Source organism: Salvelinus alpinus, chromosome 25, assembly GCF_045679555.1.
Source record: "Salvelinus alpinus chromosome 25, SLU_Salpinus.1, whole genome shotgun sequence".
Taxonomy (NCBI): domain Eukaryota; kingdom Metazoa; phylum Chordata; class Actinopteri; order Salmoniformes; family Salmonidae; genus Salvelinus; species Salvelinus alpinus.
The window spans coordinates 33,262,205-33,278,067 of record NC_092110.1 but is presented as its reverse complement, the minus strand read 5'-3'; the positions used below and the strand labels follow the sequence as shown (position 1 = coordinate 33,278,067).

At 42.2% G+C, this 15,863-nt stretch overlaps 1 protein-coding gene and 1 long non-coding RNA gene across 2 annotated transcripts; one reads left to right on the top strand and one right to left on the bottom strand.

Moving 5' to 3' along the window:
• Positions 1–1,584: 1,584 nt before the first annotated feature.
• LOC139553828 (uncharacterized) lies at positions 1,585–2,723 on the top strand. Its single transcript, XR_011670731.1, has 3 exons — positions 1,585–1,835; positions 2,031–2,076; positions 2,476–2,723. It is a non-coding gene; the product is annotated as an uncharacterized lncRNA (long non-coding RNA).
• Positions 2,724–3,854: 1,131 nt separating this feature from the next.
• LOC139553825 (snake venom 5'-nucleotidase-like) lies at positions 3,855–14,899 on the bottom strand. Its single transcript, XM_071366552.1, has 9 exons — positions 14,524–14,899; positions 13,985–14,207; positions 13,664–13,852; positions 11,976–12,173; positions 11,237–11,391; positions 10,970–11,078; positions 10,513–10,662; positions 10,042–10,242; positions 3,855–4,166 (listed from the first exon to the last, which is right to left on the bottom strand). The coding sequence occupies exons 1-9, from the start codon at positions 14,872–14,874 to the stop codon at positions 4,000–4,002; spliced, it is 1,743 nt and encodes a 580-aa protein (XP_071222653.1). The 5' UTR covers positions 14,875–14,899; the 3' UTR covers positions 3,855–3,999.
• Between the last annotated feature and the right edge of the window lie 964 nt (positions 14,900–15,863).

Here is a 15,863-nt window from a genome sequence, read left to right as displayed (position 1 = left end):
TAGGCCAGTTGAGAACAAGTTCTCATTTACAACTGCGACCTGGCCAAGATGAAGCAAAGAAGTGCGACACAAACAAAAACACAGAGTTAACCATGGAATAAACAAACATACAATCAATAACACAATAGGAAAAAATCTATATACAGTGTGCAAATGAGGTAAGATTATGGAGGTAAGGCAATAAATAGGTCGTAGTGGCGAAGTAATTGCAATTAAACACTGGAGTGATAGATGTGCAGAAGACGAATGTGCAAGTAGAGATACTGGGGTGCAAAGGAGCAAAAAAATATATAACAATAACAATATGGGAATGAGGTAGTTGGATGGGCTATTTACAGATGCGCTATGTACAGGTGCAGTGATCTGTGAGCTGCTCTGACAGCTGATGCTTAAAGTTAGTGAGGGAGATATGAGTCTCCAGCTTCAGTGATTTTTGCAATTCGTTCCAGTCATTGGCAGCAGAGAACTGCCTACCTCAGCTGACAAGTGTTTTTAGTTAGGAGAGCCATTTGATAGCCCAGCCAAATGGGAAACGATCCTAGAAATATAATCCTATTGCTGGAAGTTTTCTTTCATGTTGTAATGTTCTCCACTGCATTTTAAAGTGCTGTTTGTTTTTAACTCCCTAGCTCTTCAATGACCTGTTCAAGAACAACGCCAACCGATCGGAGAGAGCAGAGGAGAAACACAACCAGAACTACTTCATGGAGATGATCACTGTGGAAGGGGTTTACTTTATGTACAGTATGTGAAAAGTTAGATGCACAAATATCATACCCCCCCCCCCCAAAAAAATGCTAACCTTCCCTGTTATTGTAATGGTGAAAGGTTCGCATGTTTTGGGGGTATGATATTTGTGCGTCTAACTTTCTCACTCATCATTAACCAGACGGCATAAAAGGTTATCAATGGTGCATCCATCCCTTGTCCAATAAGGAACAATCCCTTGTTTACTGCAGGTGGCAAGACACTGGCTAATGATACCTGGCAACTTCAAAACATCAGTCAGGTGGGGACGAAGATATCATTCCATTTAAAGAGTTGATAGCAGAGTCTGGCCTGAATGATATGACATTTTTACTCTATTTGCAGCTCAAATCAATAAAAAAAAATGTATTTCCTCAAAGGGTATTGGTGTGTGATGGACAACAAACTGAGGGGTGCTGCTAATGGGAAAGGAACGGTTTACACCTTCTACAAGCTGGTTGGCCTCCTTCCCAAACAGCAACATTTCTACAAGACTTGGGTGTGTCTCTCACTGCAGCACAGTGGGATGCGAAATACACAAAGGAAGGCCAATGCAGTGATGCTATCAGTCAAATGGACAGTACTTATAAATTGCAATGTGCGTAACCGCAGTGCTTCAGCATGGACATTTGGTTAAGGCAATTCATGGACTTATTGACAATGGAACGAACGGTATCGGTCCTCCAGGGCTATGCCAATGGACTATAGCAGGGGTAGGCAACCCTGTTCCTGGAGTGCCGCAGGTACTGCAGGGGTTTTGTTCCAACTAGGCACCACATCTAATCAACTGAGCTAATTGATCAGTGATTGCCTTAATTCAACACATCTGGTCTTCCAGGTAAGTTAAACCAAAAACATCGAGTGCACAGAACGAGGGTTGCCTACCCCTGGACTAGAGGGTCTTTGGGACTGTACTTTGATAGGCTGATGAGGAATTTGTTACAGGAAATAATCCCTGCCATCTGGTGAGGTTAGCATAGGGCTAACGTGTGCCAGGTTATCTGATGGGACCAGCTACAATGTACGTCAACGATTTTAATTGGCTGATGCTTAAACTTAACCTTGGACTTAAACTTGTTCTAATGTTCGTAAGTATGGCACCCAGGGTATTCAGTGCAGTACACTGCACAACATAGTTTACCACAATTCACCAACAACTTTTAAGGGCTGTTTGACTGTACTGTATGATTTAAACAGAAGTAAACACATTTAAGTTCAGTGATGAAAAGATCAGATTAGGATGTGTCACAGAGTTTATATTCATTTGCGTCTATTTTTCTCAGTTGACTGGACCTGGTTCTTTTAGAACTGTTTCCTGAACTGAACAAGGTAAATTGATGAGTTATGTTATGATTATTTCAATGTAACTTATTGAAAGTGAGGCACCTGCATGTCTGCTAGGAGTCTCTAGTAGGTGTTGGAACATGTAATTTGATTCACACGACTTTTCCAGACTACTTTTAAATGTTTAATTCACTTTATTGAAATGCTGATGTTTGGCTCTACCGACTGATAAAGCAGAACATTCATCCTATAATCATTGTTAATACAAACAAAAATGTGTAATGGGTCCACACAAAAATATGTCACATAAAGCTTACTTCGTTATTCAATGTTTTTAATTATTTTCACTGCATCAGCATACACAGATGTTTGGGCTTTACAGCCTTCAGTGTTTATACATACAGTGAACATGTGGATTTGATGTGTTTTTTTTCCAACCAGCAGCAGGGACAGCAAGAGACTGCTACTAACATGGCTCCATGGACGTGGCAAGAGGATTGTCTGGCTTTAGTCTCTGCTTCATCTGCTGCATGTTGTTGGAATAAACTGTATATACAGCACTTAAACCACTCATACCGCTGCCCTTGTGATCATTTTTACTGATTCATAAAACAATAATACTGAAAAAAGGGGATGTGACTGAACATGATTGTGATAATAAAAGAAACATGTCTGAAGACTCATTAATCAAACTTGGTCGCTGCTTTTGTAAACCTCCCCACATCGTTTCTTGTCTGGCCTTGTCACACCCTGATCTGGTTCACCTGTCCTTGTGATTGTCTTCACCCCCTCCTGGTGTCACTTATTATCCCCGGTGTATATATCCCTGTGTTTCCTGTCTCTCTGTGCCAGTTCATCTTGTTTGCCAAGTCAACCAGCGGTTTTCCTTGCTCCTATTTTTCCCGGTCTCTGTTTGTTTCTAGTCCTCCTGGTTTCAACCCTTGCCTGTACTGACTCCGAACCCGCCTGCCTGACGACTCTGCCTGTTCTGACCAACAGCCTTCCTTGGACTCGGATCTGGTTTCTGACCCCTGCCTGGCCTGACCTTGAGACTGCCTATCCCCTGGTACTGTTTGGACTCTGACCTAGTTTATGAACTCTCACCTGTCCCAAACCTGCCTTTGCCTACTCCCTTTGTTATAATAAATATTGGAGCTCTACCATCTGCCTCCTCTGTCTGCATTTGGGTCTCGCCTTGTGCCCTTATAGGCCTATAATTATCATGAAGTAAACATGCACATGTTCAGAGCCATGACTCATTTTAGTCTGCACTCTGCCGCTGTCATTGGCAGCTTGCAGGCCTGCCTTCCCGGAAAGACTTGGAAATAGTGATGTTTTAATACCATGGGTTTTTTCAAATCTGATTTGGCTTGCCTTAGAGCTAAATGGTGAGAACTCTTTAGATTCCTTCATCGGACTGTCATCACTTCAGTGGAAACACAACAGCTCCCCTGAACACACAGGACAGTCAGACTTACTGTACAGTGCATTCAGAAAATATTCATACAACTTGACTTAATCTATTTAATTCATTTTAAATTCAGGCTGGAATGCAACAAAATGTGGAAGAAGTCAAGGGGTATGAATACTTTCTGAAGGCACTCTGCTGTATATCCTGCATGCAAAATACACATTTGACATGCACCAGCTCTTCATCTACTAAATCTTTGAGAGGTCTGAGAGTATCAAAAGGTTTTAACCTAAAATATTTTGCTTTCATTAACTTTCACAAACATGTCAATCAATACGACTAAATTGCAACAACAAAAAAATACAAATATACATGACTCTATAAAAGTGACAAAACAAAGTCATTACTGTATACTGTAGTAATGCAAATATAAATACATTATTTCTTGAAATAGTATAATGCTCTTTCTCGTAAACAGCAGCCGTTTTAGAAAAATGTAAATATGTGACACATCACCACAGAAACCTGCCATATTGTGATCTTCTGGAAATAATTTCTCATAGGCTTGTGGACAGGGCCCACAGCAGGCCTAGCAGTAACAAAGTCAGACAGTTGGCCCCAGCCGCCACGGATGAGTTTCTGAACTTGATGCGGCCCTCCACAGTTGGGTACACCCTCTTCATCTCCTTGATGTAGTTGGCGAAAACCGAGATGTCCAGATCACCTATAGGCGATAGTATAGAAAATATGAGTTTAATCCTCTGTTGGGGTTATAGATTTTTTACATATTTTTTTTACATGCACTACAGTATTCACTCACTGTATGGCTTGAGGTAAGGCATCAAGGTTGCCACAACCAATATTAGCTAAAACCATGTTTATTAACAAGATCATTTGAACCAGCTGTGAATTTGTTTACTGCATTGTAATGGCATATTTTTAAGCCTGGATGACATGCAATACACCCCCATAAGCAAAGTCAACAAGTATTTTAAGCCTGTACTCGTGAAGTAATAATGGGTCTCTTCAAGTGCTTACGCGTTCATGTAACTAGGATACTTTTTTCACAGATATTTTCTGGAAGTTGAAGGCCTTTTATTTAATATTTTCTGTAATGTAATGTCATATACAGTATTACAGTCTTACAGCAGCAGAGCCAACGCCTTCATCTGTGCAGTGTTTTAGCTTTTAGAGGACAAATACAGAAGTATTTTTTCATGTATGAAAAATGTTTAAGGAAAGGTTGTTTAGATTGTACGTACAGTAATGTGCTTCTGTCAAATATTTACTTTGGGTCTCGGAAACAACTCTGAAGTGTTTAACAGGCCCAGAGCTCACACAATGCTAATTCATGGTAACACCTGCTGTTACTCTTGAGTGACACTCACTGGTCGGACATACACCAGACCCTGTATGTGAACATTTTCTAATGTAACACTGAATGGCAACCAATTCTAATGTAACACTGAATGGCAACCAATTCTAATGTAACACTGAATGGCAACCAATTCTAATGTAACACTGAATGGCAACCAATTCTAATGTAACACTGAATGGCAACCAATTCTAATGTAACACTGAATGGCAACCAATTCTAATGTAACACTGAATGGCAACCAATTCTAATGTAACACTGAATGGCAACCAATTCTAATGTAACACTGAATGGCAACCAATTCTAATGTAACACTGAATGGCAACCAATTCTAATGTAACACTGAATGTAACTTTAAAGGTTGCTTGTTGGTCATAAGGAAAACTACTTAGTTAGCTGTATCCCAGTGAGCACAAGATGTTGAAAATATGTATTTTCAACTAAATCAACATATTTTGCTCATTGGGATGTTGCTAGTCAAATCGAGGAGGATGACACCATGGTCTCCTAAACTAGTGTTTTGTCATAACCTTGACACAGACGCTCACCAGATGAGACAGCCACGTCCAACGGCCCATTAAACTGAGGTTACAACAACTCAAAGGCATTTTCAGAAAACAGAGAACATGATTTCTCATTTGAGAATTGGATATTTGTCCTCCAAAATAGTTACTACATGAGCATATTTGTAATTTATAATGAGGCACAGGGGTAATTTATTCCTATTTTTCATTCAATTTCACTACCAACAGGGCTTCAGTACATACAGTGCATTCGGCAAGTATTCAGACCCCTTGACCTTTTCCACATTTTGTTACGATACAGCCTTTTCCTAAAATTTATTAACTTGTTTTTCCCCCCTCATCAATCTACATACAATACCCCATAATGACAAAGCAAAAACAGTGTTTTAGGAATTTTTGCACATTTCTAAAAAATAAAAACTGAAATATCACATTTACATAAGTATTCAGACCCTTTACTCAGTACCTTGTTGAAGCACCTTTGGCAGCGATTACAGCCTCGAGTCTTCTTGGATATGAGCTACAAGCTTGGCACACTTGTATTTGGGGAGTTTCTCCCATTATTCTCTGAAGATCCTCTCAAGCTTTGTCAGATTGGATGGGGAGTGTCGCTGCACAGCTATTTCAGGTCTCTCCAGAAATGTTTGATTGGGTTCAAGTCCGAGCTCTGGCTGGGCCACTCAAGGACATTCAGAGACTTGTCCCAAAGCTGATCCTGCGTTGTCTTGGCTGTGTTCTAAGGGTCATTGTTCTGTTGGAAGGTGAACCTTTGCCCCAGTCTGAGGTCCTGAGCGCGCTGGAGCAGGTTTTCATCAAGGATCTCTCTGTACTCTGCTCTGTTTCATCTTTCCCTCGATCCTGACTAGTTTCCCAGTCCCTGCTGCTGAAAAACATCCCCACAGCATGATGTTGCCACCACCATGCTTCACCGTAAGGATGGTGCCAGGTTTCCTCCAGACGTGACGCTTGGCATTCAGGCCAAAGAGTTCAATCTTGGTTTCATCAGACCAGAGAATTTTGTTTCTCAAGGTCTGAGAGTCCTTTAAGCGGTCTGTCATGTGCCTTTTACTGAGGAGTGGCTTCCGTCTGGCCACTCTACCATAAAGGCCTGATTGGTGGAGTGCTGCAGAGATGGTTGTCCTTCTGGAAGGTTCTCCCAACTCCACAGAGGGACTCTGTAGCTCTGTCAGAGTGACCATCAGGTTCTTGGTCACCTCCTTGGCCAAGGCCCTTCTCCCCCGATTGCTTAGTTTGGCCAGGCGGCCAGCTCTAGGAAGAGTCTTGGTGGTTCCAAACTTCGTCCATTTAAGAATGATGGAGGCTACTTGGTTCTTGGTGACCTTCAATGCTGCAGAAATGTTTTGGTACCCTTCCCCAGCTCTGTACCTCGACACAATCCTGTCTCGGACCTCTACGGACAATTCCTTTGACCTCATGGCTTGGTTTTTGCTCTAACATACACTGTCAACTGTGGGACCTTATATAGAAAGGTGTGTGCCTTTCCAAATCATGTCCAATCAATAGAATTTTCCACAGGTGGACTCCAATCAAGTTGTAGAAACAGCTCAAGGATGATCAACAGAAACAGGATACACCTGAGCTCAATTTCGAGTCTCACAGCAAACAGTATGAATACTTAAGTAAATAAGGTATTTCTATTTTAGTTTTTTGCAATATTTTCTAAAACCTTTTTTTGCTTTGTCATTATGGGGTATTGTGTGTAGATTAATGAGAAAAATATTATTGAATCCATTTTAGAGTAAGGCTACAACATAACAAAATGTGGAAGAAGTCAAGGAGTCTGAATACTTTCCAAATGCACTTTATACAATTTTGTTTCTCGAGTTTATTCAGTGAGGTGTAATGTAATGATTAGAGCTCACATAATTTAAGCAATAAGGCACACCAGGAAGTGCTGTGCCATGAATAACTCCATTGTGTCCTCCTCCCAGAGTGCTAAGAACCTTGGCGTGATCCTGGACAACACCCTGTCGTTCTCAACTAACATCAAGGCGGTGACCCGTTCCTGTAGGTTCATGCTCTACAACATTCGCAGAGTACGACCTTGCCTCACACAGGAAGCGGCGCAGGTCCTAATCCAGGCACTTGTCATCTCCCGTCTGGAATACTGCAACTCGCTGTTGGCTGGGCTCCCTGCCTGTGCCATTAAACCCCTACAACTCATCCAGAACGCCGCAGCCCGTCTGGTGTTCAACCTTCCCAAGTTCTCTCACGTCACCCCGCTCCTCCGCTCTCTCCACTGGCTTCCAGTTGAAGCTCGCATCCGCTACAAGACCATGGTGCTTGCCTACGGAGCTGTGAGGGGAACGGCACCTCCGTACCTTCAGGCTCTGATCAGGCCCTACACCCAAACAAGGGCACTGCGTTCATCCACCTCTGGCCTGCTCGCCTCCCTACCTCTGAGGAAGTACAGTTCCCGCTCAGCCCAGTCAAAACTGTTCGCTGCTCTGGCACCCCAATGGTGGAACAAACTCCCTCACGACGCCAGGTCAGCGGAGTCAATCACCACCTTCCGGAGACACCTGAAACCCCACCTCTTTAAGGAATACCTAGGATAGGATAAAGTAATCCTTCTAACCCCCCCCCCCCCCCTTAAAAGAGTTAGATGCACTATTGTATAGTGGTTGTTCCACTGGATATCATAAGGTGAATGCACCAATTTGTAAGTCGCTCTGGATAAGAGCGTCTGCTAAATGACTTAAATGTAAATGTAAATACAGTCACAGGTAAATGGCGTTGCTAGGGTTCCACAAGAAGATATAGTCCAGACAAAAATCTGGTTGTTAGTTCTTTTGGGCATGTTGCTACATAATTAAATTGAGGAGTTTAGCACAACAGCCACAGGCTTCATCATTGACGATGTCATCATTGACGATGTCATCCCCACAGTGAATATAAGAACGTATCCTAACCAATCCACATCGATGGGGCTATTGTTGAGTGGGTCGAGAGCTTTAAGTTCCTTGGCATCCACATCACTAAGGACTTAACATGGTCCACACACACCCGCACAGTTGTGAAGAGGGCACGGCAGCGCCTCTTCCCCCTCAGGAGGCTGAAAAGATTTGGCATGGGCCCTTAGATTCTCAAAACGTTCTACAGCTTTACCATCAAGAGCACCTCGACTAGCTGCATCACCGCTTGGTATGGCAATTGCACCGCCCTTGATCGCAAAGCGCTACAAAAGGGTGATGCGGACAGCCCAGTACATCACTGGGGCCGAGCTCCCCTACATCCTGGACCTCTATATCAGGCCGTGTCAGAGGAAGGCCTGAAAAATTGCCAAAAACTCCAGCCACCCAAGCCATAGACTGTTCACCTTGCTACAGTTCGGAAAACGGTAACGGAGCATCAGCTCTAGGACCAACAAGCTCCAAAACAGCTTATAAGACTGCTAAATAGCTAGACTGCTAAATAGTCAATTAATAATACCTAAACTATCTGCACTGACTCTATCTAGCACTGACTGCACACACATTCACTAGACTTTATATACACACCATATACACACATTCACTAGACTATATATACACACCATATACACACATTCACTAGACTTTATATACACACCATATACACACTCACTAGACTATATATACACACCATATACACACATTCACTAGACTATATACACACCATATACACACTCACTAGACTATATATACACACCATATACACACATTCACTAGACTATATACACACCATATACACACTCACTAGACTATATATACACACCATATACACACATTCACTAGACTTTATACACACCATATACACACTCACTAGACTATATTCTAGATCCACATTGATCTGGTACTGGTAATACCTGTATATAGCTCCACATTGATCTGGTACTGGTAATACCTGTATATAGCTCCACATTGATCTGGTACTGATAATACCTGTATATAGCTCCACATTGATCTGGTACTGGTAATACCTGTATATAGCTCCACATTGATCTGGTACTGATAATACCTGTATATAGCTCCACATTGATCTGGTACTGGTAATACCTGTATATAGCTCCACATTGATCTGGTACTGGTAAATACCTGTATATAGCTCCACATTGATCTGGTACTGGTAATACCTGTACATAGCTCCACATTGATCTGGTACTGGTAATACCTGTATATAGCTCCACATTGATCTGGTACTGGTACTCCCTGTATATAGCTCCACATTGATCTGGTACTGGTAATACCTGTATATAGCTCCACATTGATCTGGTACTGGTTCAGAATAGTACATCACGCATTGTATATAGCTCCACATTGATCTGGTACTGGTAATACCTGTACATAGCTCCACATTGATCTGGTACTGGTACTGCTGTACCAAGCTAAATGCTAGGCTGGAAGCAAAGGGAAATATTGTGCGAGTTGAGATAAATACAAGAGATGTTTCGACAGCAACATGAACATGATATTCTTATGAGGCGCAGTGATCATTTTCAGGTGGAACTGTTAGCGGCCATAGTGTGCCTGTGACCACCAATACAGCATGGTTTGGAACGCTGCTTGTCCAGTCAGCATCTAGGATCCAAACAAACAGTTTTATAATTCCCTATCCTCCATGACAGACGGTCATTTCAATGTGAAAGTTCTGTATCTTTGCACCTTCCTGAACAGGCCCCTGTTCTGTTCAAACCATCTCACCCTGCCCAATGGACTCACCAGTGTCATGTTTCAGTTTCTCCTCCTTGATCATGGTAAAACCATCTCCTCCGTCTGCAATGTAGGATGGTAGGACCAGCTTGTACAGCCTGTCTGGATCCAGGGATTCGTATCTGGGCACACGGCACTGAGAGCAGCGGAGGCTCAAGGACGTCACACGGTCCCCCACCGACCGTGACAGGTCGTATTCAACATGGATTCCTGGGAAGTTGAAGCAGCCAGAAAGGGATTCAGTATCAATCTTTACATTTGGTGGCAGCAGTGGGATCCAAAAATACAATTTGTTGGTCAATAAACTGTATACAAAAAGTACAGGAAGGAATTAAGTAAAATCTATAAAGACCACAGTGAGTGTATTACAGGAGTGGTGTTTCATTCAAAGGAATGTAAAATATAAATATAATGTACAGTATATCCTCCAATTATATTTTTCAACCACAGTGCCCAAAATAATCACTTATTGACTGGTACCTGAAACTTGAAGAAATTCTCCTCTGCTGCTCCCGTATCTTCGGACAGAGTTTTCAAATGCCTTTTTCAAGGTTGATCCCTTCAACTGCACCAGATCAAAAGTGCCTCCGAATGGTAAGACTGATATAACTTCCTCCATGGTGATGGTGCCTTGAGAAAGCAATGTAGAATAAATGTATGGTGTCCATAATATGGACAGCCTTACTCTGTAGAAGTTTATTTGGACAGCCTTACTCTGTAGAAGTTTATTAGGACAGCCTCACACTGAAGAAGTTTATTAGGACAGCCTCACACTGTAGAAGTGAGGACCTTCATTTCTGAAGTCATGAATGGCATCACTGTAAAGTGGCTACTTTTTCCACTTTAAAATGACTGTTTAGTTAGTAATATAAGGATTCTTAAATTAGTTTGCAGAACTTTCAAACACCTTATGAACCCATTATGAGGTATGACACACCATTTTTGTGACTTTCATCAATTCCTGTCCTTATGCCTCCACTGTTCAGGATGCATAAACTGACGTGATTCCACTGGATCTCATCTGCATACTTGATATTGTGATGAATCTAGAAGAGTCAGTGGAAACACAATGGTCACACACTTCAGTATAGGGGAAAGCCCTCAATCTGGGGCAAGTCCACCTGTAATGGACAGAAGACTGAGATACTTCCACCTGGGCTGAGAATGATATTCCGCATGGTGAAAGCTTCTGCTACGTACTCACCATTGCGTCACAGATGAGGTTCCCCAGGTTGCACTCTCGGAACCGGCACTCATTAAAGGTTCCATTGAGATACACCAGGGTTTTCCCCACGTACTGAGACGAGTACTGGGCCAAGTTCTTCTTCCACTCGTCAACATCAGCAAGGATACCTGGATCTGACAGACAGAGACAGGAGTCATGTTGTTTTGTGTAAAACATGGCTTTGAATGAATGTTCAGCAAAAGAGGAAAGCAATGACTGCAGTTAGGCCTCGATTCAATCAGATCGAGCATTAACCTGCGTTGTCCGACATCCGCATAGTGGATGTTTTGGCGGTGTTGGAGATAACTAACTGCGTAACTGCGGTATGAGCTGATAGGAAGGGAGTGTCAAAAAATACTCCCTTCCTAGTATCTCTACTGTGTTAAAAGTTCAAAACCTCAATAGAAGGTGTAGGCTCAAGCGATGATATAAATATGTCAAATCGATGTGTAGACAATAGTACATCACGCATTAGAGTGTTCGAACTTGTAATGCGGCTGCATAGGATTTGTCTGATATAAAGTCGCATGTGGTTTTGTTGCATCCAATAGCAGTGTCTGCGATAAGTTAACACAATGATCTTCTTCTGGTTTGACAGCTATAACGCAGTTCCACCTCAGACACCGCCAAAACAACCACTGTGTTGGCTAGTGCATATTGACGTCTATTGTTATCAGTCAGATCCAGATGGTAAGTCACAACTCTTCCAGTAGTTTACCCTGGGCTATGCTGCTGTCCAGCAGGATGGGGTTTCCATTCGCCTTCACCACGTTCCCGGCTTTATCGAAGACCAACTTGAGGTATCCCAGGTACTTCCCAAAGGCAAAAGCCTGTACCACAGGGACATCTCTCCCGTCCTCAGACCTCACCATGAAGGGGTAGGGACCCGTCGGCACCTCTGAAGATGGGACACTCCCTACAATGACAAACAGGCCTTTTATCTATCTTCCTCCCACTTGACTATTTCACATTTTAACTTTATCATTGTGTCTTAACATTGACAGGCTACATTGACACTTGACAGTGTGTGCTTCATTCAAATTATGCCAATATCTCAATTTGGTTAGTAACATACACTACCGTTCAAAAGTTTGGGGTCACTTAGAAATGTCCTTGTTTTTGAAAGAAAAGCACATTTTTTGTCCATTAAAATAACATCAAATTGATCAGAAATACATTGTAGACATTGTTAATGTTGTAAATGACTATTGTAGCTGGAAACGTCTGATTTTTATTGGAATATCTACATAGGCGTACAGAGGCCCATTATCAGATACCATCACTTCTGTGTTCCAACAGCACATTGTGTTAGCTAATCCAAGTTTATTATTTTAAACAACAGTCTCAACATCAACAGTGAAGAGGTGACTCCGGGATGCTGGCCTTCTAGGCAGAGTTCCTCTGTCCAGTGTCTGTGTTATTTTGCCCATCTTAATCTTTTATTTTTATTGGCCAGTCTGAGATATGTCTTTTTCTTTGCAACTCTGTCTGGAAGGCCAGCATCCCGGAGTCGCCTCTTCACTGTTGACGTTGAGACTGGTGTTTTGCGGGTACTATTTAATGAAGCTGCCAGTTGAGGACTTGTGAGGCGTCTGTTTCTCAAACTAAACACTCTAATGTACTTGTCCTCTTGCTCAGTTGTGCACCGGGTCCTCCCATTCCTCTTTCTATTCTGGTTACAGCCAGTTTGCGCTGTTCTGTGAAGGGAGTAGTACACAGCGTTGTACGAGATCTTCAGTTTCTTGGCAATTTCTCGCATGGAATAGCCTTCATTTCTCAGAACAAGAATAGACTGACGAGTTTCAGAAGAAAGGTATTTGTTTCTGGCCATTTTGAGCCTGTAATCGAACCCACAAATGCTGATGCTCCAAATACTCAACTATTCTAAAGAAGGCCAGTTTTATTGCTTCTTTAATCAGAACAACAGTTTTCAGCTGTGCTAACATAATTGCAAAAGGGTTTTCTAATAATCAATTAGCCTTTTAAAATGATAAACTTGGATTAGCTAACACAACGTCCCATTGGAACACAGGAGTGGTGGTTGCTGATAGTGGGCCTCTGTAAGCCTATGTAGATATTCCATAGAAAATCAGCCGTTTCCAGCTACAATTGTTATTTGCAACATTAACAATGTCTGCACTATATTTCTGTGCAAAAAATGTGCTTTTCTTTCAAAAACAAGGACATTTTTATGTGACCCCAAACTTTTGAACGGTAGTGTATTTCCTTGCTGAACAAGAAACTCCCAAAATGTGACTGATATGATAAAACCTAAGAGGATACTTGTGAAAGGCTGACATGGTGGACATTGACCCTGTTTACACATCCACATAGTTCAACTTTCTTTTATGATCTAGAGCTGTAATCACAGAGCTATGACAATGTAACAACTGAATAATTGGGCACCTGTGTAGAGGAAAGTGTTGGTGTGTCCTCCGATGACCAGGTCCACGCCTTTCACTCGCTTGGCGATGTCTATATCCACGTCAAATCCAGAGTGACCAAGTGCGATGATCTTATTGTAACCAAGAGTGATCAGTTTATCCACCTGGACCTGCAAGGCTTTGATCTCATCCTCAAAGATCAGGTGTGGACCTGGAGTGTACACAATAGAAAAGTTTAACGTGAGTCACACAACTGAGTGACTTGACCTGAAATTCCTCCAATAAGCTAGTGATTAAGCGAGCAACCCATCAAATGATCCATCAATCAAACCATCTATTTTACCTGGTAAGGATAAGACTGGAGTTTCCACTGAGGTGTAACCTACCACAGCCACTATTTCAGAGCCCATCGTGAATGTTGTGTAGGGTTGATAGTAACCATTGATAGTTGGGGCGAGTGTTGCATCTGCCTTGATGTTGGCACTGAGAACAGTGAAGTTCACCTGCTGCAGAAAAGGGCGGAGCAGGCCCTCCACTCCATTGTCAAACTCATGGTTTCCAAATGCCTGAAAGCCAGGGAAAGATAACTGTTACCTGTCTCACTACATGATTATATGAATTAATATATCAGATCATGCTCTTTGTCTCTGTGTGTGTGTGTGTGTGTGTGTGTGTGTGTGTGTGTGTGTGTGTGTGTGTGTGTGTGTGTGTGTGTGTGTGTGTGTGTGTGTGTGTGTGTGTGTGTGTGTGTGTGTGTGTGTGTGTGTGTGTGTGTGTGTGTGTGTGTGTGTGTGTGTGTGTGAGATACTGAGAAAGATAAAGTGTGATAAAATTTACTATACCTAATTCACAATTTCATCAAGGTTGATGGAAATGGCTTACCATCGCATCATATCCAAGCTTGTTCATGAAATACGCAGCTTCCTCCCCTTTGTAGTAGTTGAACCAGACAGTACCCTGAAACTGATCGCCAGCATCCAGCAATAACACATTCCGTTCTTTGCTCCGGATGTCTGCTATTTTTGTGAACCTCCTGGCCACTCCGCCAAAACAAGGACTACCTGGGCTACATTTACCCGACTCTCTACTATTCTCCTCAATCCGAGCGTGAGCATCGTTGGTGTGTAGCAATGTAAGCTCGAAAGTTGACACACTTTCAAAATGCATGAAGAAAAAGAGCGAAGCCAAAGGCATGCACGGAGGCAGAGTCCTCCACACATCCATTTCACTCATATCAAAGCGTGTACTGTGCAATATGCTCTGTGCCTAGACTCCAGTTCCAAATTAAACTAATTTAGTAGGCGTGTACATGGGTAGTTAAGTGTTAACACATGTTTAAATACTTGGCTCCTCGGATGTTGTTGCCGTTGTCGTCTGTCCCTATAATTTTCTCCACAAAGAACAATGGTAGGTTTAGTTGAGGAGCTAAGACCACATGAATACCCATTCATGTTTTCCACACAGTGCCTCACTATAATACCATGTGGCTACGCTGGATTTATATGGCTAAATATATGCAAACCTTCATTCAGTTTCATTGGCAACATCTTCAATGCATTCTGTTTTCAGTGTCAAGTAAAATGTACATTACACCAGTCTCAACGCCAACAGTGAAGAGGCGACTCCGGGATGCTGGCCTTCTAGGCAGAGTTCCTCTGTCCAGTGTCTGTGTTATTTTGCCCATCTTAATCTTTTATTTTTATTGGCCAGTCTGAAATATGGCTTTTTCTTTGCAACTCTGCCTAGAAGGCCAGCATCCCGGAGTCGCCTCTTCACTGTTGACGTTGAGACTGGTGTTTTGCGGGTACTATTTAATGAAGCTGCCAGTTGAGGACTTGTGAAGAGTCTGTTTCTCAAACTAGACACTCTAATGGGCCTCTGTACGCCTATGTAGATATTCCATTAAAAAATCAGCCGTTTCCAGCTACAATAGTCATTTACAACATTAACATTGACTACACTGTATTTCTGATCAATTTGATGTTATTTTAATGGACGAAAAATTTGCTTTTCTTTCAAAAACAAGGACATTTCTAAATGACCCCAAACTTTTGAACGGAAGTGTATGCTATGATCCAGCATATCATTGTCACAGGGTAGACATCAGCATTATGAGAAATGCTGCCCAGTAGCAAGGTCCAAAATACATAGACTCTTGGGGGTGTCATGAAACTCTTGGAGGTGTTCTGAAAATAGGGTTGCTGTCAATTGTTATAGGAAAG